General features: G+C 35.6%; 1 protein-coding gene across 8 annotated transcripts in view; it reads right to left on the reverse strand.

The window, feature by feature from the left end:
* The window catches only part of MYCBP2 (MYC binding protein 2), a 283,331-nt gene that overhangs the window by 28,259 nt on the left and 228,750 nt on the right, over positions 1-26,322 (reverse strand). For 7 of the 8 annotated variants that reach the window (XM_030312209.1, XM_030312183.1, XM_030312194.1 and 4 more), the window contains 13 exons: positions 19,642-21,285; positions 18,591-18,760; positions 17,614-17,858; positions 15,457-15,624; positions 10,460-10,617; positions 9,118-9,317; positions 8,113-8,262; positions 7,009-7,169; positions 5,811-5,967; positions 5,385-5,609; positions 2,915-2,980; positions 1,385-1,624; positions 970-1,068 (listed from right to left, as the gene is read on the reverse strand). In XM_030312209.1, coding sequence (XP_030168069.1) covers positions 970-1,068; positions 1,385-1,624; positions 2,915-2,980; positions 5,385-5,609; positions 5,811-5,967; positions 7,009-7,169; positions 8,113-8,262; positions 9,118-9,317; positions 10,460-10,617; positions 15,457-15,624; positions 17,614-17,858; positions 18,591-18,760; positions 19,642-21,285 — 3,683 coding nt within the window. The remainder of the gene's footprint in view (positions 1-969; positions 1,069-1,384; positions 1,625-2,914; positions 2,981-5,384; positions 5,610-5,810; positions 5,968-7,008; positions 7,170-8,112; positions 8,263-9,117; positions 9,318-10,459; positions 10,618-15,456; positions 15,625-17,613; positions 17,859-18,590; positions 18,761-19,641; positions 21,286-26,322) is intronic. The other variant, XM_030312235.1, reaches the window with a different exon arrangement.

Here is a 26,322-nt window from a genome sequence, read left to right on the forward strand (position 1 = left end):
AGATATAAGAATATCGAGACCAGTCAGGGTTGACCTCTCTTTTTGAAAATAGATGAGGTTTTCCTTTAGGGTAGGGCGCTTTAGAGTAGACCAAATAAGTAAAGGCAACCGCAGTTTTAAAAAAATTTCAAGGGGTGCCTGGGTGGCTCAGTTGGCTAAGTGTCTGACTCTTGATATTGGCTTAGGTCATGATCTCATGGTTCGTGGGATTGAGCCCTGCGTTGGGATCTTTGCTGACAGCATGGAGCCTGCTTGGGATTCTTCCTCTCCCTCTGCCCGTCCCCCCACTTGCTCGCACACACGTGTTCTATCTTTCTCTCTCAAAATAAAAAGCACACACAAAAAAAAAGAAATTTCAAGAACATAAAGAACAGGTTCCTCCAGTAAAAATGTACCGAACACATGTGTGTTTATGCCATGGACACAAAGACAAATCAGGTATGTACTTGGTCTTTAGGAAACTATGATTCAGTAGGAGAGGTTAGATATGTGTGCAAATCAACATATGAAAGAAATCAAGAAGAGAGTCCTAGGAATTACTATGAAGTTTAGCAGAAGAAAAACTGCATATTGTTTGGGGGAAATCATAAAGAAGATTCCTGGAGAGGACAGTATTTTTTAACTGGACTATGAAGAACAGATTAAATGGAGGAAATGGAGGAAAGAGAAGATAATTAATCGTACACAGTACAGTAAATGACTAAGCTAATTTTACAAATCCTAACATTTGACACTACAGCCCAAGGTACAGAGCCAAGTTTTGCTGTTACTCACAGTACTAGCTAGATCATATATAAACAGATGATTTCTTTTGATAGTTTCTTCATCTCCTAATTAAAGTAAAAAATATTAACTTCATAGAAATTAATGTCACATATCCATTAAAATCCATAGTAATAAACGGAATATTTCACTTAACAAAAGAAAATGAAAAATGGAAGTAAATATTTTTAGAATACAAATAAATACATTGTATACTTTTTCCTCTCCTTCAGGTGATGACAATAGTGCTTTTTCCTCTTGCTCTGGTGTAGGCTCAGCATCTCCAGAGATGAGCTTTCCAAATACCTGATAAAGACAGGAATGTGAGAAGGAATCAATGGCAGTAATTACTAGTGTGAAACCTAAAGGATGCATGAGCTAATACTGCAGGTTTTATAATATTACTATGCTGTTCTTGCTATACGCTACTACTTTTAAGAATTAATGAATGCAAAATGAAACATAGGAGTTTAGGGCTAGGAGAAGAAGAGAAAATGGGTCATATGTTTGCCAGCCATCTCTAACAAGCTTTACAAAGTATTCTGTTACCCTTTGGTATCAGCATTGCAGAAGATATGATTTCAGTGTATCGTGTGCCAGAACCTGGAGTGAGGACACTCACTTGAGACGTAATAAGTCTGAACACTCGCAGAGTCTCGGCTTCACAGTTCCTTTGCTGGGCCACACTGGCTGAAATCTGGCCAGCAATTTTTGTGCTTTCACCATCCTTCCAGCCCAGGACTTTTACTTGTCGAACTCTCAGTGTATTTTCTGGGCCCTTTAATTCAATCTTGATGATGTGATTATCCCCTCCTGGAAGTTCACTTGTTACCCAACCAATGTGCCTAGAATCCAGATCAACCTAGCAAACAGAAAAGGGATAGAAACCTGATACAGCCATATCACTCTCTTATCAAGGTCCTAGACTTAGCGCTAATAACTGCAAGCTCAAATAACAAAGACTTGTACGGAGACTAAGGTTTACTGTGTTATTTCACACTGACTATCTTACTTAAGCCTGGTGAGGATAAGTAATACTACAGTAGCTATTATACAGATGAAGTGAGGTTAACCCAGGTTGAAGGATTCTCAGTCAGACATGGAGCTGAGAATTAAAATACAGGTCTGATTACTTTCCATGCACAAGTTATGTTAAGTAAAATCATTAAAACAATTCATGTGACTGTCCTTTCCCTAACCTGACTGAGGAGAAATACAAGATCAGCACGAGGTCCTGTTTTGTGCATCTTCACATTTAACCACCATTTAAAGATAACCATGTTTTGTTGTTTTTTTAAAGATAGATAAGCATATTTGATGTGCAGTTACTTAATATGTTCTGCTTCTGAAGAAAAATTATATAATATGTAACTGCATATTTGTGATTCCTGATTCCACTGAAAATGTAACTTTTCAAGGATTAAATTTCAATGCACTATGAAATGGTTTTTGACTCTATTCAGTTGATAAAATGAAAAAATTAATTGATAATGTCAATTTTCTAGAAAAATCATTAAGCATAAATACTATCTCACTGAACAGAAGTATTTCTCCAAATTCTTTTAGCCTTTTAAACAAAATTTATTATTTGTTTAATCCAAAATTTCAATTTATTCTTTCAATATGATTTGAAAAACAAAACAAGTAGTCAACATATATGGGATAACAGCTTTGATAAACTTTCACTAACACAAGTGAGTTTATACAGAATGCCCAAATACAACCTAACTTGTTTCTAAAGTTCATTTGTAAATTGACTTGCAGCCTGGATTTAGTTGCACTGTTGTGACAGATATTCAGGCTAGAGGACAACAATCTACATTTTAACCTGAAGTGTAGGTGTTAATTGTGAATGGGATTTGTGATGCATTTTAAGGTGCCCTGAATCTTTCTTTGTAAGGGAGCAGGAGGCAGAGTAGAGGACTGTAGGTATAGTACAATCGATTGTGACAGGAGAGCATTTAGGACACTATCGGCTATTAGCACAGGGATGGTTGTAAATGTTCCTGTATCTGAACTATTTGTCAGTTTAATGTTTTGTAAACAGATGAGTTCCTAGAATACTTTGGTAGCATGCCGAAATTAGAATTTAACAGAGGAGGCTGAGAAGAATTTCTCCCTAGGTAACATTTAATGACAAAATTTTAATTACCTGTTTTATTCTGCACAAATCTTCTACTGCTTTGCCAGTTAAGAAGGTCATTGAGGTAACTTTATTCTAAAACAGACAATGCACAACAATTATTCTTCCATATTGCTGCTACTGAATTTATAATGATTTCTTACAGCCTACTGATATCACATCAACTCTTCTGTATGTCTGTCATGGATTCTTCCTAACTGATCTCACTCCATCTGCCCAACCAACCACATTCTTTTTTTTTTTTTTAATTTTTTAATGTTTATTTATTTTTTTTGAGAGAGAGACAGAGTATGAGTGGGGGAGGGGCAAAGAGAGAGAGGGAGACACAGAATCTGAAGCAGCCCTCCAGGCTCTGAGCTGTCAGCACACAGCCCAACGTGGGGCTCGAACCCACAAGCTGTGAGATCATGACCTGAGCCGAAGTCAGATGCTTAACTGACTGGGCCACCCAGGTGCTCCCCTTGCCCCTCAAGCAACCACATTCTTACAACTCCAGTCTTGTCTCGTTCTCACAAATTCTACCTTCAGTCTCCATGGGCTCTGAAAGAAAAGCCTGGCATTCCTTCTTTCTATCCAAAGTCTAAAGATTTAAATTCTATCTCTATCATGAGACTTTCCAACAACTCTGCTTTCACTCTTGTCTCCACTCCCTAACAAACACTCTTGACTATCACAATGTACCAAGACTGTCTTACAGCCTTGGAGAAGGACATATGAGAATGATGGGTTCTGTCCTCTTGACACACTAGGGAAGGAGCATTAGCAAACAAAATAAATGTCAAACAGAAGTTCAGTGTCATTAGGTACCAAAAAGATCATGCTAGTTCTAGAGCCAGAGACCTTAAGGTTGAATAAGCTTTATGCAAAGCACATCAGGAAACAGATTAACACATTAATTCCTTGGAGCATTGCATACTTTAAGCGCTCTAGGTCGATGCAATTCAAACAACTGCCATGTATAAGGCACTGGTGGTAGACAGGCTGGGGACACACAGGTACATAAGCCTCAAGGATACACAGAACTTAGAGGAGGTTTCTTAAAAGGAAAGCACATGTCAGCTTATCTACTGGGGATTTTAAAATGAATATTGCTATGATTATCTCCTTAAAAGGGAAAAATGTCAAACTGATTGGAATCATTGTTCTGAGGGAGAGTATGTCCTGGCTTAAAATATACCATGAGTCAAAGATAACTTTGTACTGAACAGTAAGTTCTAGCTAGAAAAATGTTTTGATTTATTACACCTGACTTTCTAGTAAGATAAAGTAGTTGTACAAATTGAAACTCTTGGCTCTGAAAAGGAGGTACGCTTATATTAGATACGCCCCTTCTTCTTATTCACCGCCACGGAAGCACTGCAGCTGCACTTATGGACAGGAGTTGGGGGTGGCTGCAGATGGCGACGAGTGTTCTGACTGCAGACTGGGCTTTTCAGGTTGGCATTCTATTGAGGTTACCCAAGACCCAACCCCATCACTCTGTCTTCCTGGGAAAGGAAATGTGTGAATGGGATAGGAGCAGCTTGGCAACAGAGGGGATTTATAATACTGTATCTATTAGCAAGCCACATCCATTCTTTTTTCTTTTTTAAGTTTTTACTTAAAAATTATTTTTGATGTTTATTTTTGAGAGAGAGAGAGAGAGAGAGAGAGAGAGACAGAAAGTGAATGGGGGAGGGGCAGAGAGAGGGAGACACAGAATCTGAAGCAGGCTCTGAAGCAAGCCACATCCATTTTGAGGGAAAAAACTCTAAGGAGTATCCTTCCCCAGGAATGGGGGGAGAAGCACGCGAGTTTGGCAGCTGGTGTCTTCTTGGTTCTTAACACTCAAGTAAACAGGACTCTTTTCCCATTATTTAGTGCCTTTTGTAAAGGAGTGCTTAATTCAGTTGAAACATGTGAACAGGCTAGTGCTAGGGAGAATACAAATTATGATCATTTAGGTTAGTTTGGAAACCCCACCACCATCGTCAAGACAGCTAAGGGTGAAGGCTAGAAATTGGAAGCTAATTACATGATAAGTCAAAGTGTATTCAGTGCCATCAGAGTAATAGAAAGAAGAACGTAGAGAAGGGAAAGAATAATTTTTATAGAAGAGGTACCGGGAGAGGATTTCTCTGCTGGTCTTTTGAGATTTTGGGAGAATCTGATAGGCAGAGTTTAAGGGGAGGACTTCCAGGCCAAGAGAATAGCTTAAACAAGGGTATGGAGGTAGGCAATTACAGAGGAGACATTTATTCTGCTTAGCTGTAGCCAGGATGTATTTGTAATCACGCTTCTTTTTAGAACTGGTATTCCATAGTGCCCCTAGTCCTATTAATCTGTTTTTAGACGTAAGATTTACTTGGGAAGTATAAAAATGCTGTTTGGTCAGTGAAATTCCACATGAAAATCTTTTTGCTAAACTTAGAAGGATAGGGCATGGTAACTGAAGGTCTGAAAAGAACTAATGAGCCACAAATTAAGTTTTCTTTCTTACCCCTAGATCTCGGGAATTATCCACATGGACAGATACATAGCGGGCATTGATTCCTTTTACACAGTTGATGGTGATGTTCTTAGTTTTGTTTTTATCCTCATCTCCTGATTCCCAAAAGGTTTCTGTAGAACCATCTGTCAAACTACCAATCATGGCGGGTCGGCTTGAAGTTTTTATGTCAACAATGCTGGTTAAGTCCTTTAAGCATATTACTATGCACAATTCCTACCAGAAACAAATGTTTTCACATTATTACATGTTTTACATTATTACAACACTGAAATGGAAATCTTTCACGATAATAAAACAAAAAATGTGAGATAAGAAATGAAATGAATCAAACTGTTTATGAGTGACTTTCAGTTTCTGCTTGTATACATTGTTGAATATTAACAGGGTAACAGAGGACAACTTTCAATGACTGACCTGACTCATCGCTTCAAAGCCAGACTGGATACTGATGCTAAAACTTTCTTCACTGTCTCCATCATCTGATTTTGACAGAATATTGTTAATGTGATGAAAGACATTACTCTGATGGAGGAACTGGTGATCAGATTGCTTGAATTTCAGACTCCAGCACCTAAAAAGGTATAAGCAAGGTATTAAATAATTCCTAAGGAATTCCTGGGAAAGCACTCTGTAGTTAAGATTTTTAAAAATCTTAATATTCTGGGGAAAAAACAGAAATAGAAAAAAAATCAGGGAATAGTATCACCGCCTTTTTGTGAACAATAAAGGTAATTTCTTTGGAATAGGGTAAGACCTAAGGAAAGTTCACTCATTCTACATATAGAAAAACTGGATACATGAACGTCAAGGGTACAGAAGCAAAAAAGGTAATAAATCAATCTTGCAGACAGACAAGTGTGACCTCAACCAAAACAAGCCTCTCAAATTTATTAGTCTTACAATTCTATACTAATTCATCAGAGTTATATATACTCTGATATATAACATATCCTGTACTTCAAAATCTTTTTAGGAGGAAACACAATCTCCCCTCTACCAGTCTTTAGGGATGTGGGTAGCCAAAATTCACTCCAAAAATCTACAGTTTATAAAAACCAGTGGAGCATTTTTTATACGTGCGGTCCAGTGTGAAGATCTGATGACAAGGTTCACAATGTAGAAGTAATGTGAAAATCTCAGCAGTCTCAGACTTAAAAGTAGGTAATGTTCCTCAAGGTAGTTTTAGGCTACCTTACATACAACAGAGGTTTCACTTTTCTTAAAATTCTCTTCAATTCAAAAACCCTATTTTGATTTCTGTTTCTGAGATTTCATTCTCCTTCTCCCTTTTGTGACAGTTAAGATTGCTACTCTTGGGTAGCACTGAGACAAGTTACTTGAGGTAGAAGAGGGGCAAAAGTGAGGAAAACTGTTACAGACTGGGGTAATTTAGAGCACTAAGTAATGTATTATCCTCATTTTACAGAGAGGCAAACAGGTGTGAGCCAAGGAGGAAATTCCAGATTAAGACAGTAATGAGGGAAGCACCATTCACATAATGTAGAGATTCTTTGTATCTTAGTATTTAAAAGGTCTTTTGAGCATCTCGAGCTTTGAATACTACATAAAATCTCTTCTCCAACATACCCAGAATACTGAGATATACAATTACCTTAGGGCCATTTGCTGTAATGAACTGCCACTGGGGAGAGACATCATAAGATCAGAGATAGTTTGAAGTAAGCGGTGAAATGTGTGTGGTAAAGGATGAGCGGCTTCACCCGCAATCACTATATCTGAGAGTGGATGTTCGCATACTCTTGTGTCTTTCTCCTAAGACAGAAATTGAAAGCAGGTTGATCAGTCTGTATGCTGGAAGGAACTTTCCCCACAAAAAAATACGTATACTTAAAAGTGTTATGTATACTTTAAAGACAGTCATGTAACAGAAATGTAAACAATAAAACCAAAATCAAAGCATACCCAAAACACACATTCAGATTAACTAATTATGTTTGTATTATCTTTTAGGGAAAAAGTGATGCAGTCACTCATAAATAAAATCACCAAACGAATACTGTATCTGTATCAATTTTAGTGTGCTCACAGTCTCCTAGCAGGGTAACTCTAAACGTGTATGCAGGAACTAAGTCTCACCCAAACTGCTGACCCACAGAATTGTCAGCCAATAGGAAACTGTTTTCATCCACTGAGTTTTAGGGTGGTCTGTTATGCAGGAATATTTAGTTGTGAAAGGTGTGAAACAATCTCACACTGTAATTGTGGATGTTTTTTTCCCTCTTTTTCCTTGCAGTTCTGTCAATTTTTACTTAATATTTTTAAGGCTATATGATTAGATACATACATGTTTAGAAAATGGTTTTTGTAGAAACCATTTTCATCCCTATTAATAATTTCGTCTTAAGAGCTATAACCACTTTCATGTCCCTACAGAGTATCACTTTCACTCTCTGCCAACTTACAGCAATGTTGTAGACAGATATTCTCTATAATAATGTTGCCCTGTTTACCTGTCTTATACAGTACTATAACAGTATACATCTTTCAGCTCATTGCTTCATGACAATAGTATTTAGGGAGGAATCAGTCACTAAGTATAGTGACTACGTTGCTCGATAGCACTGAAATTTTATTCTTGCCTTTTAGCTTATATAATCTGTGTGTGAACTCATGCATATTATTATAGGATTTGAAGGTGGTCCTACTCTTCTATAAAAATATAGACAAATTTGAAAAACCCAAAAATCTCACTTACTTGTTCTGCATTTTCTTTGTTTGTTTTATTTTCCTCATCCTCTTCTTCCTCTGGTTCCACTGGAGCAGGAGTCAATGATGCCACAAAATGCCACAGAATATCATGTAGAGAAGTCGTCTGGATGACATTACACAGAAGCCAGTTGAAAGCCTGAATAAATGAAGGTTAAATGAGTCAAAGATAAAAAAAAAAGGTGGGACTAAAAACTGCAGAACCCTCCTTACTCAGAAACAAAGTATCTCCACTAAGTGTTTCAAGGAAAGATACTAAAAACATCTGACCTTCATTTCATTAAAAACACAATGAACTTGAAATAGTCAATAATTTTGGTCCGGATTAAAAACATAATAGGGAAAATAATATCTATAAAATGTAATACAGAAATATTTTTTCAAACCACTTTTTATTTCAAACTTTCATCTTCATATTAATTTGCTGAAGCACATTTTTCCCCAACTTGTACTTCAGATAAACAGCTTTTTTTTCAAGCTCTACCAAGCTATCACTAACTTAAATATATTTATATTGTTCCCATTAATCAAGTGGCAGGTTATTTATTATAATGCCCATGACAAAGACAAAAGATTTACTATACATAAAAATACAACATCTAGCGATCCTGTCATTTCCAGAGAATAGACTCAGAAAAATTATTATGGTTAAATTTATAACTGAAAAGCTCTACTTTTCATCCCTTTTCATGATTCTTCTAACTGAAACGACATCATCATTACAAAAGCTTTTTAAAAAGACATTCACAGCTTTCAAATAATAAAGCAGTGCAGAAATAAATTTCTTCAGAGTGCTTAAAGATGGATCTCTAAATTCATTTATATTCATGAACATAAGAGTTTAATTTTGATGTGAACATTTGATATTTTCGATTGGCTAATGTCTCTTAATTTTTGGAAATTTCTGTTGGGTAGAAAAGTAATATCATTAAATAGAATCATCAAATGATTTGTATGGTCAAGGAATCAATAACCCCATTTAATGTATTCATACCTCCATAGCAAAAACTCGGCAAGCAGATTTCCTTAGGGCCTGTTTCATTGCTATTTCAAGACCTTCTAGATCATGATGTTGTATAACAAAAGCCAAAACTGGCCACTGGAAATTTCGTTCTCCTTTGGAAAGAGAGCTGTGGGCTGAGATTAGCCGGGAAAGCTCAGGAGATGGATGTCTCAAGAGGGAAGAACCAACTTCTATTTATTGGAAAAAAAAAGAAAAAATAACTTTCATAGGCAATATATACAATTAACATATTTACAATGTTATTAAAGATAATAGTATCTAGCTGATTCATTATAGAATCTTTGAAGCTTTTTGTTTTGTTTTCACATGTGACACAAATCATAGCCTCAATTTTTACTGAGGCTGAGTAGGATTAAATATCTCACTTTCATAAAATCATATAGCTATTAAATTGTGGAGCTAAGTTTTAAATCAAGGGCTGAATCTAAAGTTCATGCTTTCTAAAATGCTCTAAAAGATAACTGTATTTTTCCCCCCTAAATGGAATCTACAGAAGTTACAGAATCATCTGTCTATAAATATTAGACCAGATCTTCATTTTAGTTAAGTGGGCTACCTGATAAATCATCACCATGTTATCCTTTTCTCTTGGGTTTCTTTTTTTATTCTTGACACAGAATCAGGCAGCCCTGATTTGGAGCTGTTGATACCAACTAGTCCAGGTTGTCTAACTTTTTTACTGATTAAGAGCTACTTATGTCCCCAAATTATCTACTCAGAGAGGAAGCAGCTGCAAGGGGTATATATAAGCTTCTATTAGGAGTGAGAATATAACTGTGAAAGTGTAAGTCACTGCAACTACTAGTTCACTGAAGTTTAGTGGAATAGCTCATGACAGCAACATTAACAAGTAAGATTTTAAAGGTCAATTTATTCTTGAAAAATCAATCACTGGATGGTCTCTAAGTGTGTCTTTCAACTGAAATTGAAAACTTAGAGAGGCACAATTATAGCTTCATAAAAGGAACGTCAACCACGATTTAAAATTAATCCATTTCTGGGGCTCCTGGGTGGCTCAGTCAGTTAAGTCTGACGTTGACTCTTGATCTTGGCTCAGGTCACGACCTCAGTTTGTGAGTTAGAGCCCTGCATTGGGCTCTGTGCTGGTAGCATGAAGCCTGCTTGGGATTCTGTCTCTCCTTCTCTGTTCCCTTCCCCCTCTCATGCGCTCTCTTCTCTCATGCATGTTCTCTCTCAAAATAAATAAACTTAAAAAAACTAATCCATTTCCTTTCAAAAACTAGATGTTAAAAAATACCTGCAAACAAAATCATGTGGACCACTGAATCTTCCTTTTTATCTTTATACTTACCAGTGTCTCCACTGTTAACTCTTCTTCTAGGAATGGCTTTAACTCGTGCAGGTAAAATGGAGTGTTGTTTATCATATTCAGAAGCAACAACTGAGTATGATCTTTGGAAGACAGTTCTCTTTGCAAGATCCGTATCAGTTATGGGACTAGTTTCCAAACTGTAGACAGAAGATGATGACAGGTAAAGACAGGAGAAAAAGTGAATAAAGTGAAACTATATTCACTTTATGACAGTGTAGTCAAATATATGAACCTACCTCTCATGTGGAAAAACACAAATTCAAAGCCAACTTGACAATTTCTCTTTAAATCACCATTTGATCTTTCCAAAAGCATTAACATTTTGATTGATTTTAGAATTGCATCTTAAAAGTTTTGGTTTTCTTAAATCTACTTTGCATTTTTACATGAAAAAGAAGAAAAGGCACTGAATGTGCTAAACTCCTTTCAGAATCACAACATTGTGGTAGAAGTTATCTGTCACGATATTCAGGAAAACCAGGCAGATATATTTGTAAGAGCACTGAGTAGAAAGAAAATGGATCTGTACATACAGAAAGCTAATAAAATGGAAAGTGAAACAGTTCAATGTTCTCTCTGTACTTGAGTGCTCAATTAGGTTTCTCATTCTTGGGAAGTGGTGCCCAAAGACTTTTCAACAGCATGGCCATACTAAGTTCAACAAAAGGTAACAAATGGATTTTTGGCATACAGTTATACTGACATTCTAGAACAATTCAATGATTTTCACTCAGGTTTAAGTAAACTAAAAATTTTTCTATTTACTATAGCAACATTAAAAAAATTCTTGAAGAAAATTATACAGTTTAAAGTGTAAAAAAAATTCTTGAAGAGTTATTAATATGGTTATATATTTTCCTTTACTGAGGCATTTTATAAAAAAAAGAAATACCTTCCTTTACCTCCTAAGACAAATTTACAAGCTATTGTTTTCAATGTATTCTTTTTCCTGTTACTTCTTTCCAAACAGGGACATTTGTGCTTACTGGGAGTTCTGCGTTTCTTTTCCCCCATTCAAGACAGGTTTGAATGCCTATGTTCCTCAGTAAAGCTTATACATTTTCTAGGAAGTAGCTAACTCCCTCCCTGGCTGTTTTCTTCACTCACCACCTCTTTAAGTGTGTGTACACTCTCATTTGAACAGGCTATAAATACTGTATATAACCCATGGGGGTAAATGTGCCTGGACGTCAGCTTGGGCCAACAGCTTCCAGAATGACCAGAGAATAGGGATATGTTAATTTTAATTCACCTTATAAATGGTGTTACTATAAAATTCAAGACATTTATTATGCTTTCAGAGGAAGTTTATCCAACAACTTGGAAAAAAAAAAAAAAGGATTGTTATATAACCTAAAAAAATAACGACTCGTTCTTATAAAAATGATCATGCCTATAAAAAAAAAAAAATTCAAGCAACACAAGAAAACCAAAAGGAAGTGAAGATGACCATTAACAACGGTGGCTACTTTGCATCAGGTAATTCCTTGTTGTGGAGGGCTGTCTTGTGTACTGTAGGATGTTTAGCAACATTCTTGACTTCTACACACTAGGATGCCTGTTGAAATAACCCACTTATGACAAGCAAAAATGCTCAGATGTCACCTGAGAGGAAAAACCATCCCCTTACCCCTCACTGAGAACCACTGATTTAATCGAGTCATTATTCATCAACTTTGTAACAGCTTGAGTTGGTCAAGACGTTTTAAAAGAATAGCTCAAAAATGCTATATTCCTGAATTACCATATGCTTAAAATTTCTCAACCTGGCTGAATATAAACACTTGAATCAGTTTCTTTTATTTAAGATTTTATGAAAATTACCCTTATGTGTAAAGTATATATAGTCTTTTAAACATGCTTTTTAGAACATGCATTTGATTCCTTTGATTAATCCACAATTTAGTTCTAAGATTCCCAAGATCTTTTATATTTCAGTTTGTCTGACTGACTGGGTAAAATTTTTAAGGTAGTATTTTCTTTCTTTTGAAGAAAGAGACATTATTTCACTTTTTTTTTCATTCAAAATTGTTATACAGAAGTCTGAATTCAGTCTAACTTTTCCCTTTGCAAGATGACTTCTTTTTGTTTTTAAGTTTATTTATTTATTTTAAGAGAGACAGAGAGGGTGTGAAAGGGGAGGGACAGAGAAAGAGAGGGAGAGGGAGAATCCCAAGCAGGCTTCGTGCTGCCAGAGCAGTGCCCAATGCAGGGCTCGGACCCACAAATGGTGCGATCGTGACCTGAGCTATAATCAAGAGTTAGATGCTTGATCAACTGAGCTACCCAGGTGCCCTGCCATTTGAAGTTGTTATACAGAAGTCCAAATTCAGTCTAACTTTTCCTTTTACAAGATGACTTCTTTTTCTGTGCTCAGTTACTTGAAAACTTCTAGTGTTTTTTTTCTTTGTATTTCAATAACTTAAGCTATTTTTTTTTCAACCTAAGCTATTTCTCATAGTTACCTGCTATAAAAATTTCCTTTTAGTCTGGAAATACAATACTTTATTATTTTGGAAATTTTTTCTTATATTATAGCTTTAGATTTTTTTTTTTTTAATTTTTTAAATGTTTTAATTTATTTTTGAGACAGAGAGAGACAGAGCATGAGCAGGGGAGGGGCAGAGAGAGAGGAAGACAGAATCTGAAGTAGGCTCCAGGCTCCGAGATGCCAGCACAGAGCCTGATGTGGGGCTTGAACTCACAGACAGTGAGATCATGACCTGAGCTGAAGTCGGACACTCAACCGACTGAGCCACCCAGGCGCCCCAATACATTTTCAATTTTATTGATTGGTTTTTCTACTTTAAAGATACCATTTGAATTGTCTGGTTTCCATACCTGTTATCTTCATTCTAACTGCTATAATTTCTTTGTCCTTTTACTTTTTACTGTGATTATCTCAAACTTTTTCTTCATGTCAATCATTCAATTTACTCTTCTAAACTTTTCTAATTTATTAGTCTTACAATGGTGTTCATTTGGTCTTCAGTCTGTCCTCTTAGCTCTGTGATATCTTCTTTTTACTCATTCTGCTTTTTATCTCATTCTCATACTGTTTCATTAAACTTATGTCATTATCACATTTCTCGGTACTAGAGTACTTACAGAAATGTTCTTTTTTTCCTTGAGAGAGTTTTCTTTCAGATTGGGTTCTTCCTCTGACTTTCATTACATACTATCTATTTTACTTTTGGTAATATTTTAAGGGGGCAGATCTGTCTAGGTCTTCTGTTTGTTCTGATAAAGTATCGGTGGATTTCCCGAGACTTCCTTTTCCACACTATTTGATACCAATTTTTTTTTTTTTCCTCTCCCAGAGAAAACTTGAGATTTTATTGCATCCTCTATACCAGGAACCATCCCACTGAGTGCATGTTTATCCCATTTCTGCGCAGCATTCCCTGGCACCTTAGATTGTTGCTTTGCTTCAGCATGGAGCTCTGGGAAATAGGATTCCCTAGATTTCCACTTTCTTCTGTGACACTAGTGATGATACTAGGGGCTCCTATGCTAAAGGAATTTACTTTGACTATGATATTCTACAATACACAGAATATTCTATGATAGTCTAAGATACATGGAACCGGGGCGCCTGGGTGGCGCAGTCGGTTAAGCGTCCGACTTCAGCCAGGTCACGATCTCGCGGTCCGTGAGTTCGAGCCCCGCGTCGGGCTCTGGGCTGATGGCTCAGAGCCTGGAGCCTGTTTCCGATTCTGTGTCTCCCTCTCTCTCTGCCCCTCGCCCGTTCATGCTCTGTCTCTCTCTGTCCCAAAAATAAATAAACGTTGGAAAAAAAAAAAAAATTTAAGATACATGGAACCTTCATTTCATTGTCTTTACCTAGAAGTTTACACCACTTGATTTTGATCCTAAAGAGTAATAATAACCCAACGAATCACATTTATCAGACTAGTCTCAAAATGGTTTCTAACTCTTAAAAAAAATCTATCTCCTTTAGACATACTTTATTATCTTTATAGATATAAAAGGCTATACTGTACTCTTTGGAGAAAACTTCAAAAGCAGCTAAAAAAAAACCTCTGATGAATAATCCACACAGTTGGAGGGAAATATTACAAGTATTTTCAGCGGAAAATATATTCATTTGGATATATAAGTTCTATTGTGTGTATTAAAATATCCACTATATTAGTTTATATTCACAACCATATAGTATTAACACAGTGGCATATCTTAATAAGCATATTCTTTCTTCCTTCAGCAAATGTCTTCCTTTCCAATAATAATGTGTTTGCAATTACTCATACCTGATATCTTGATGCTATACTAAACTTATCCTTTTTCAGTTAGCCACGCTGATTTTTCCTATCAAGTATTTCTTTTATCCATCTTTTTTCCCCATAATCATTGCTAACACAATCCAACTTCATACAGTTAGTGGAAATCTTTGACTAAATTTATCAGCTTCTCAATTGACACTGTGAGACTATCCTTGCATTTTTATCACATGGTTCCTCCTCCAAAAAGTTGCGGTGGTACCCGAATTCCCTCTGCATTATATTTAGATGCTTCTAGTCAGTTTTCAGGAGGATCTTTACACTGATGCTACCATAGCTAAGTGAGGGGGAGGAGAACACTGTATGCAATAATCCAGGAAGTTCAAGATCTATTTTTGGTGCTACCTCTTCCGTGAAACCTAAAGGCACCGCCTCAAAGTGACCTTTCTCTAGTCTGACTTACTACGGCACTACGTGATACAATATATAATGGAACTTTTTACTTCATTTAGTTGATCTTTTCTCTCCAACTAGTCTGCCTCTGCTGTCAAGGACTATGCCTCATTCATGTATGTATGCTTTTTCTTACTGCTCTAATAGTTAGCAGAGCTGACTTAATGTCTTTCTTGAGATGGACAAATATATAAAAGAACTTCTAAAGCATTCTTTTCTAGTTCAGTCTTTCTCCCACCACCAAACACTGGCTATTCAACAGAGAGGAGAGAAGTGAAATACCTTGGTGGCATAGATTTCATATTGCTCTCTGGCTCTTCAAACACATTAGGACTTGCATCAGGTGTTACGGATATGTATGGGGCAGGTACAGATGTTGAACGTAGATATCTCATTTCATCCTGGAACAGGTTGTCATCTTGATAGCCCACAAAGTTTTCGTGATGATGCCTGCATTAAATTAAACCCAGTAACTTCAAGTATGATGGCACCATAGATATTTTTCATTTTTAATCTCTTTCATAAAAGAAAAGTAGCACATGTAATTCTATAAGGGTAAAGTATTAAAATAATTATAGATATAAGTAGGAGGAAATAAAAGTCGGACAATTTCACACATATATATTCTAGGTGCCACAAATAGGTCAAATCCAAAATTGAACTCATTTTCTTTCCTTTTGAGAACTTTCCAACCTCTGGTATCTTGATGAATGATCCCACCAACTAACTATCCAGGTGCCTAGGCCAAAGTACCTTGGTACTGTGGTAGGCCTAGTGCTCAACTGTGACCAGTCATTCATGCCTATGATTACTAGGCTTCCTCTCTGCTGACTCCATCATCGTTGCCTTGGTTCAGGCTCATGTTTCTTGAATGGGCTACTGAAATACAGTCAGTCACGTTTTTGGTAGGAAGATGTGTAAGAGTCAAATTTGAGAAAAATTAGACCCAAGAAATGTTACATCAGGGGGTGGGGGTGGGTTGTGGGTGTCCATTTCCCAGAGGGCTAAAAATATAAAATCCATAATTATGGTAAAATGGCATTTTTGGTTTTTTACATGTTTTACAATTTGGTTCTTTCCTTTTCAAACTGGAACGAGTTGTTGACCTAGTCTACTAAGTGGTCTGACTGAAGGTCAAGTCTCACATCCTCATTTTGTTTTTCATTCATTTTGTTAAAATAGTAATTACAAAATTAAAAAAAAAAAAACACCCCGGTATAATTTTGCTATGGAGAGGGCAACACTGCCAAAAATGGAACTGTTGGTTAGCAAGCCATTCCTGTAGGCAATTTGTAGAAATCTTCATTCATCAGCTGTTGAAAAAAAACCCGAACCTCATATATGAAAGGCCATTTACAATGTCAGGATATAATGTATGGAAGTATAGGTCATACAACTCAAGTCCAATATAGGAAATGGTATACAACAGGCTTCTCTCCACCTTCAGTGATGCCCTTTATGAAGTTTCCATGTTTGAAGCAGAGTGATAGTCTAACTGCAAATAAGTTCATATATTTCCCTGTTTGATATTCCTTAACTGTTCTTCTTGTCCATGGGATAAAATCCAACTTTAGTATGGGCTACACAGCCCCATATTACCTGGTCTTAGGTAACCACTTCTAGGGTATTTCATCTGTTTCTCCTAGTGGCCAATGCTTTAACCAGCCTCTGATTCCTTAAATGTGTAATGCTATTTCATGTGTGTCTTCACACATGTGTTTTACTCTGAGGAGTTGCTGTCCTCCATCACCTACTTGATGGATTTCTATTTATCTTTTAAGACGGCTACAGTGTCAGATCCTCTGGGAGACCTTTCCCGATCTCCTTGGGAAGATTCAGGTAGTCTCCCTCTTTTATACTCTAACAGCATCTCTTCATACTTCTATTATAGTACTCCTCACAAAATATTTTGAATGTTTTCTTTACGTGTAGGTCTGTCTTTCCACAGAGTGTGAGCACACAGGAGTCAGGATTTTATTACATTCATCTTGGTGTCTTCAAAGTCTAGCACAAAGCTGATACCCAGCTAACTAACATTTAAATGCTAACAGAATGAATAATGTAAACAATGAAAGATTTTGAGAGCAAATTGTTTCTTTCCACTTTAACATTCCCAACTAGTAACAGACTGAAGTCAGCTTACCAAAAAGTAAAAGACAGCTAAAGTCGTATTTCCTAAGACATATTTTGTATTGATAATACAAATTGATATAGTACGTACATTTTTTTTTTTTTTTAAATACTTACTACCATAAAGTGTGTACCCTACCAGTCGTATGTTGGTCAAGGCAATTCCGAAAATAAATTCCTGGTGGTCTCTTTATTGTATACAATAGATAATGCAGTGTGGGTATTCAGAGCAGGATATTAATCAACAATGGCTATTAATCCCAAGTGATTAAAAAAAAAAAAAGAAAACCAACCACCAAGTTATATTACCTAGCTAATGTCTGCAAGTAGAGACAAGGCATTTTAACAGGAAGATCTTCAGAAATGCCCTCCTTCACGCTGGGAAGCTGAGACTGAAATGGCTTTGCAGGATGGTAACACAGAATGCTTGGCTCTGCGGCACTGCTCAGGGACAGCAGGAACAGCGCGTTTGCTTTAATCACTTGGTGAGCTTCCATGGTGGGCAAGGCACGAGGAGTCTTGACTTGCATTGGCTTCCTCCTGGACTGTTTGACCTGGCGAAGAAAAATTTGTTGTAGTATTCAAATCATATTCAAATTTTCAATTTCTTAACCTAAATATTTTGAGTTTCTAATAAAAATTATTAAACACTTATAGACCTATTTTAAAATAATAATAGTGATTACCAAAAAGAACATTCACTGTAAGCTTTTCTTGAACTGTCTGCAACTTTTATTTCAAACACAAACTATTTCTTTTCTTTCCTTGGGAAATCAAGAAAACCTAACTAGTAAAATCTAAATGTAATTATTTTTTTTAAAAAAGAGTAAATGTGTGTGTGTGTGTGTGTGTTCTGCAAATTTTTACTTGGGTGTGCTTCTAGTTTCCATGAGACCTACAGCATACTTAAGGATTAAGAAAAAGAGAGGGGGTAAAGAGAGGAAAAGGAAAAGGGTTCAGAGAGATAAAGGTGAAATGGAAAAGCAATGCATATGTGTAGAGTAATAGATAATTAATAATAAAGAATTACATGGAAAACAATTACAAATAAGGCATATGTGCTGCATATGCATATGCATATCTTGACATATGCCAAGATACAATTTATTTTTGTAATTAAAAATAGCTAACCTAGTACAAATATTAGAATTGTATATCATTCCTATTATAAAAGCTGATCTTTGATATCAACTAGGTAGAATTATCTGATATAGTACGATAATTAAAAGGGATTTTTACAAGATTTTCTTATCATTAATAGTATCGTCAGAACCAAATAAAAATACCTTCTCCCTTGCAGCAGCCTGTTTTTCACGGAGGTATTTTTCTCTACAGCGATCACAGACTAGATACCAAGTGCTTCCTCCTATGCCACCATCACCACAGTTACCGGCCCATCCTCCACAAAAATGCCCAATGCTATTGTAACCTTGTCCACCAGCATACCGGCCACAACCTTCAAACAAGAGCAAAATTAACACTTTAAGTTCCCTTAACAATCTGACACTTATATATGAATGACAGATTCACCTTCTCAAAGTAAGCAAAATATTGAAGCAGGTATCTCACTTTTTTTTCCCCCAGGCTGTTAACTGCATCAGAAAAATAGCATTGGCAAAAAATGATTAAACAGTACCTAAAATACTGGAGACACTCTATACAGGTAGATGAAAAGAAATTTAAGATGTGGGTACATTTAGGCTTACTGACATATGCCAAGAAAATTGGACAAAATAAATATAAGATATTCTGTAAGAATGATATATTTTAAGGAACCTTGTATTTTATAAAACATTTCAGGTGTAATATGTAAAAAGAAAAAAGGTTTAACCAAACTCCTAATAGGTGAATTTTGGAATAGTCATCAAGTGTTATAGAAATCCTTGTATTTATCTAAAATACAATCTTCTGATTTAATAGTTGAGATCACTTCTATAGGAAAATGCTCGAGGAAATTAGTATAATCTAATATAATTTGCAATTTTTATTAGGAAAATACTAAAATTGAAGGAGACCTAATACTGGGATATTTCCTATGTGTATGGACATGTCATTATTTCTTTTGTGTGAGACACCTTAATAGCACCCTTTGGGTCACATATAAAGCATTAAAAAAATCAAGTGTTTCCGAATGGGATACATTAAAACGCAATTGCACTAAATTACCACCTTACTGCTACAATTTCTTTAGCTGTTTTCCTCAACACCGATATTGGTAATGCACTTTAAAGTTTCCCTGTACTTTAACATAAGTTATAGAGCAGCTCAAGTTAGAAGTTATTCAGTTCATTTTTTTACACAAAGTACTTGTAATATATATTCAGTAATACTGTTTACCTGGGTGAGCCTGTCGCATGTGATAGGTAACGGGGTATGGATGGGATTCTCCACACAGCTCACAGATGGTGTCTTTCTCTGGTCCTCCGACTGCCAGCTGGGCCATCTCACCAAACAAATTACCCCTGGGCCGAACTTCTGTCTTTTCCTTTTTCTTTTTGTCTTTTTTGGCCTTCTTATTCTCTTTTTCACACTCTTTCTTTTTAAGGACTGCACAAGAACCAGGACTTGGAAAAATCATATTCTGGGAAGCTGCTTTGATAGTAGCCAAAGAGATGTCTTCCCAAAAAGCCACTAAATGTTGTAAAGTCAAAGGAAGAGGAGATTTGGACTTCATTGGGTGATGCATGGACATTTCGAAAGTGGCTTCGGTTTTCCCATCCTCACATTTTTCATGCAGAGGTGGTTCTTTAAGCATAGACAACACCTTATTTTTGTTGATACTACCCATTTTAGATATATCTGGTCCATGAGGTGCAATATTAAACATATTCAGTGCAGATGATATTTCCAATGAATGTCTATTTTTTAATTTGGTTTCCTTTTCTTCTGTAGGCTGTTGGCTGTTTAAACTATTTCTTATAGGAGCATGTTCTTTGGAAAGTTCAGGATTAAATTTTAAGAAAGAAGAACAAGCCATTGCATCGTGTACTATGCCTTCATGCCACAGGAAAGAGGCAAAGACTGCTCTGGCACACTCGGCCACGGAAGGGGACATGGCTTGCTTGGCCGGCTCTAAAGGTTTGGCTCCATCCCCTTTGAAGAGAAAGCTGGACTTTTCCTTTTTGGGCCTGGTGTGCCTGTTAGCACACTTTCGACTTATTTTGGGGGATGCTCTCATTTCCTGTTCATCTTTCAGTGGTGCTTTTCCTATGCTGAAATGAACTTTATTTGAACCTTCATCAACACTCTTAAATTCACTACCTTCATCACAGGTGCTATCCGTTAGACTATTTGTTTTTAAAGTACTTGAAGTGCAGACTTCGACCACCTCACTGTGAAGGTTTTCTTGTACCACGTGAGGAGAAGGAGCTCTATTTTCGGTTCCTGGGGAATCTTTAGAATCCTTTGGTACTGGTTTTGGTTTTGGTGATGTTGATCGTCCCCTTAACGGTTCTGTGAGGGGCATTTTCTTCTTGCGTAGGGTATCTGGGTCAAGTGTGTAAGAGTCTGATTTGGAACGTTCCCGAGGAGGATCAAGTTTAGTCTTAACAGGAGCAGTGCTTTTTTGAGGTAGATTTTTATCATGTGGTGAGGAGGAGCGCGGAGAACTAGCACCAGATGGGCTAGACCTATTGGCTGGGAGAGTCTTTGGCTTAGGAGATGATGACCGAGAACCTGGTCCTGGAGATTCAGCTCTAAAGCTAGAAGACACCCTCCCATCAGATTTTAGTGTCTGCAAGGTATTATGGTTGGGGGACAAGGACCTGCTATGAGAGTCTGACCTCAACTTTGCAGCATCAGATTTCAACATAAGGGATTCACTAGCTGATAAGCCTTCTGTACTCCTTGGCTTCTTCTGATCAGCAGTAGTCCGGCTCATACGTCCATCAGGTTTAAGTGATCTGCTGTGTTTGGAGGACAGCTCTGATTTTCCTGATGTAGAGAGTGGTCTAGAAGATGTTGAGATAGTTCCTCGGTCACCTGTATGGTCCATTTCATAGTGAAACTTGTTAATAAAATCGTAACTTAAAATTTAGCCACTAAACACTGAAATAAAAGCATAGCATGAATAAAAAATTCATGTTGTCATACACAAAAATACTTGAGGAATAAAGGAAGAAGGGAAAATGTTTCTCATAAAATTTCTATTGCATCATTATACAACCATTGCCACCAAAAACTATTTTCATGGATGCACAACAGACTGAATAAATAAAACCTATACATCAGTATGAATTCCATATCTGAATCTCAGCCCTGGTATAATAATTTGAATTTAAATTCAGGGACAGACTAGAAAGAAAACACAACTATTTTTTTTGGAATAAGAAATTAAGAAAACTTATGTATTTTTCAATATAAAGTAGTCAAGCTAAATTTCCAGCAGAGTCCTATCTCACATCCTTATTAGGGTGATGGTATAGGTCTTACTGAATTGCAAAACTGAACTCATATAGATACATTTATTATTTTCAAGTACACAAATACAATTAGGCTAATAAAGAGCTGCTTAGAAAACCCTCCAATCGGAACTTATGGATTAGAACTTATGATATATGAAGGCCTGAAACTTATTATTTAATTACATACAGTTCAGGCAGTCTATTGCTTATAAACAGATTATATCCTAAAAGTTTATTCAGTTCATTAAGCTTAGCTGGTTAGAACTCAAGAGTTTGTGTCCTTTTGGAAAAAAAAAAGAAATGGGAGGGTCCTCAGAATCAGTACTACAAGTCTGAATCATGGGACCTTGAAACAAGGAATCAGGAAAACAGAAAAAAAAAACCAAAAAACCAGATAAAAACATTCCCTCTTTCCTAGGCAAAGCACTAGTTATTTCTACAGGGTCGCCATTTGTTTCTGGCTTTCTGCCCTCACGCAATGTGTCTCCTTCCTCATACTTTGCTTTGAGGCATCAGAGCCAGGTTTTCTTTGTCACCAGTAAGTAGTCACCCTACAACGTTACCTTTCTTCCCTGAAGTAAAAACTTCTACCTTTAATGCACGTAATATTAATTAGTTGTCAGAAGAAAAATAATCTGATTAAAGTGATTCAAGTGGTATTAAAAACTGAAAATCCATAAACCTTGCTAGAAGTATTTTTATTTTTTGAAAAAGGCTACCTAGTAAATTGAGATGGTTCTCTTAACTGGTTTTATTGTAGGTATTTCTCTCTCTCTCTCTTCTTTTGAAAAAGGGATGCAAACAAATTTGGATATGTAGGAAAATGTTTTTTGGCTGGCCTGTGTGTGTGTGTGTGCACACACGTGCAAGTGCACACATGTGTTTCTAGTATAGGCCAAGGCAATATTGCCACAGAATCTGCCCTTCTAATGGAAGGTCCGTTAAGGAGTGGTATTTTTGTCTGTTACTCTCCATTGATACAATGTTAAGAACAGGTCCTGGAATATAGCATATGCTCAATAAATACTTTTTTCTTCTGCTATTCCCAAATTTCAGATCCTCTGAAAATCCACTTTTTGCAATTAGGACTCCTGAGGCCACAGGGCAAAGGTAACTGGCCACTGTGGTGTGAGAATCAGATGCTTACAAGTCAAGTAATTCTGTAGTAAGACCATGAAGTGTGGCAGCCTATCTAGGGCATATTAATAAACTGAATACTTAGTTTAACTGCAACATGTCAGTGTTCACAGTAATTATTTTCATTCTTTGGATGAATAAAAATAACTATACTAAATATAATGCTCCTCAGTTTCTACAGTTCCTTATCATTCGATCATGAATTTCATTTATCATATGTAGTATATGTTCTTTTTATAAAAGCAGTATAAGAGATTGGGCTAATTTGAGGGAAAAGTCATGGAAAAAAATCACAATATAGAAAAAAAATCCTAGATACTGATACTGTCTTAGGACCTAGAGCACAGATAAAAAGGTGTAACAATCCTGATAAATAATTACTCTCAAACTGTACAAAAGTAGTTTAACAAACTGTTGCTCATCTTATTGATCCAGAAATAGATCCACAGAGAAGTTTTATAAACAAATACACTGTATTTGGTAGAATTAAACATCAGTCTAGTCCTTTCCACTAATTTTTAATGTGTGATGTTTGGGGTCCTATTTTTTGTTGTTGTTATTAATCTGACAGCTGGAAGTGCTTTCACCATCACATTTATTTCAGAAGCTGAACCATAAAAATCAGTAAATCTAGACAAATAGTAGCCAGTAAATCTTTTACATTTGCCAGCCCCCTAAGAGATCAATTCATGAATTGAAAGAGGTTTGCTTTCTAAATCAATGGTGTGCAATTCCTCATAAAGCGAAATCTCTGTGGCTGGCCGAACAATGAAATCTTATGAATATCAGGAACACCACTCGTCATATGTTGGCAAAAAATGTCTGCTATATAGAGAGGGTTGGAGAGTACAGGCACCTATATACTTCATCTCTATGCCTCTAGTGATGGTGAATATTTTCTTAAGATCTCTAAGTGGTGATATCTGAATACCTTTTGGGAGTCCAAGTGCATAAATAATGCAGAATTATTTCTTCCTGAATTGTTAATTGCCAAATTATAAATAACTCCTCTTGAAAAACTTATTTTTCAAAATATATTTCATATATTTTTAAAATAAAATGTCAGGTTTGTTAAGTGTGTAGAACCATGTGCTAACTCATTAATGTTTATCTTCTTCATTTGGGTTTAAAACATTTTGGATCACTGGGTTCTATTCCTAAAACCAACACTATACTGTATGTTAAATAACTTAAATTTAAATAAAGAAATTGAAAAAAACTCAAAAAACCATTTTGTAGCATGTTGTATTACTAAAAATTGTCATGCTGTGGTTGCTTCAAAGATCAATAAATATAAACAAGTCAATCTAAAAATCTTTAGAGCACACATGATAACTTACACTCATCACTAAATTTAGTTTAATGATTGTAGTTATCATATGTAAGTTTAAGTGATAACAGGCAAAAATTGTTTAACCTCAATGGAATTCTGTAGAAAAATAATAAAAGACAGGATGGAAATTTAGCACATTCAAACAAATTAGTAAACATGTTAAAAACATTTAACATGTATTTACTCATTAATGCCATTTATAATTTTTTCATGCCCAAATCATGAATCATCAGGTTATATGTTACCATACTATAACTAAAACAGTACATTGTGCTATGCCATAATATATATCAGGTTTGACAACACTATATACTGTAGAGATCAGGGACTATAATCCTATTTATTATCCTATGAGACTACATACTATCACTATTAACTGTACAAAGGAGAAACGTAAAAATGTTTTACCCATTTCTAGGAAAAAGGAAAATTACTTGAAAAACTTATGCAATACATTAACCACTGGTGCAAAAAACAACTTGATAAAATTTTCTTAAAATACAGAATTTTGAGTTTAATTAAATATTAGTTTGAGACAAAAATAAGAGTAGGCACCTGTAGTTTTGTAATGAACCAAAAGCATATTTTTAAACTGCCTGAAATTTTATCAATTGTCGTGGTAACTAAGAAAATACTATAAGGAAGACTCGATGCCAGACAGGACAGGTAGGTTGATATCTATATATCTATATATCTATCCTGATAACTAAGTTAAACTAAAAAACTTCAACTTAATTATCAAAGTGTTTTGCATAAAAAACTTAATTAGAAAATGATTTTAACATTCCATAACAGAAAAAGGGGTTTAAGACTAAACCTGTCACGTAAGATACTATGTTCTTACAGATCACAATGTGCTTTATGCCTTATGTGTATATAACATCTTGTTTTGATAATGACTTTACAACTCCCCAAATCAGGCATTTCTTTCTATATACCTATTTTATTTTTAAAGATCTTATACAGGTTTGAAATTAAATAAAAGTAAATATTCAACCTATAGATATAATAAACATGCATGACAATTAGGATAATTAATACTATGATACTGAATAGACACAACACAAATTACCCCAAAATATCACATTTTAAATAAAATGATAAACTTTAATCTTAAAAAATGGAATGGGATGGAAATGACTGAGGTGAACTAATAAAACTTCTTTATTGAAACCTCCCATGTTCATTACGAATGGCCCATCAGTGAATGCACGCATACCCACCCTTGAGTTTGTGAGACAGAGATGAGAGAGCAGAGGCAGGCCCAGCTACAGCATAATTTTTGTAAATGCGCTCACGAGAAGCAAGGTTGTGAGATGGAGATTCTATAGTGGAAAACATTGGCAAAGAAGCAGCACAGATTCAATGGAAAAAAAATTCAGCAGAGAACACAAGCAGAAACAAAGCATTTCAAATGGTATGCACAATCACCTTATTAAAAAGTTCATATTCAGCTAAATTTTTCAACAGGTTTATATTTCTCTAAAATTAAAACTGAAAACAAAGGTCAAACTGGTTTAAATTAGTAAAGATAGCTCAAAATGCATTAAAAGCTAAGTAAGACTCATTGCTCTCATAAATCAAAATTGAACATTTCTTTTAGACTAATATTTCTTTAACTCAGTTTTCTTTTCTTTGGTGTTCATTTACTTATAAATAAAAGTTTATAAGTAAATTTTGTTTTCTTTTGTAAATAGTGGGAGATACAGAAGCATTACTTACAGTTTAGCATAACTACTGTCACCTGGTTTTCTGTATGGACACACGATTATGATTTTTCCAATATGTATGGAAACATATAGGGTTGACTACTTTTCTGAGTCCATTTTCAGTGGGCAATGTTAGTGCTACTCCCTATATTTAGTGTTTGTTCTGTAAAGCTTATTACTGAGATACCAAATTTTGTTTCATAAAAAGTTTTGCAACACAAAGCAAAGAAAATTTACAAGTCACTGAAAAATGCTAGACACATTAATGATTTTACCATGCAGAAAATGAAGTACTTAAAATTATCTTTTTTTCAAATAATTAATAGAACCCCTAAATTGTAGTCTTTTCAAAGTTGTATGCTAAAAAAAAGGCTCTATCTAAATCTGAAAAAACATCCATTTTATTTGAAATTTTAACTCATGGCAATTAAATCAA

Source organism: Lynx canadensis, chromosome A1 (genome assembly GCF_007474595.2).
Source record: "Lynx canadensis isolate LIC74 chromosome A1, mLynCan4.pri.v2, whole genome shotgun sequence".
In the NCBI taxonomy this organism is placed as follows: domain Eukaryota; kingdom Metazoa; phylum Chordata; class Mammalia; order Carnivora; family Felidae; genus Lynx; species Lynx canadensis.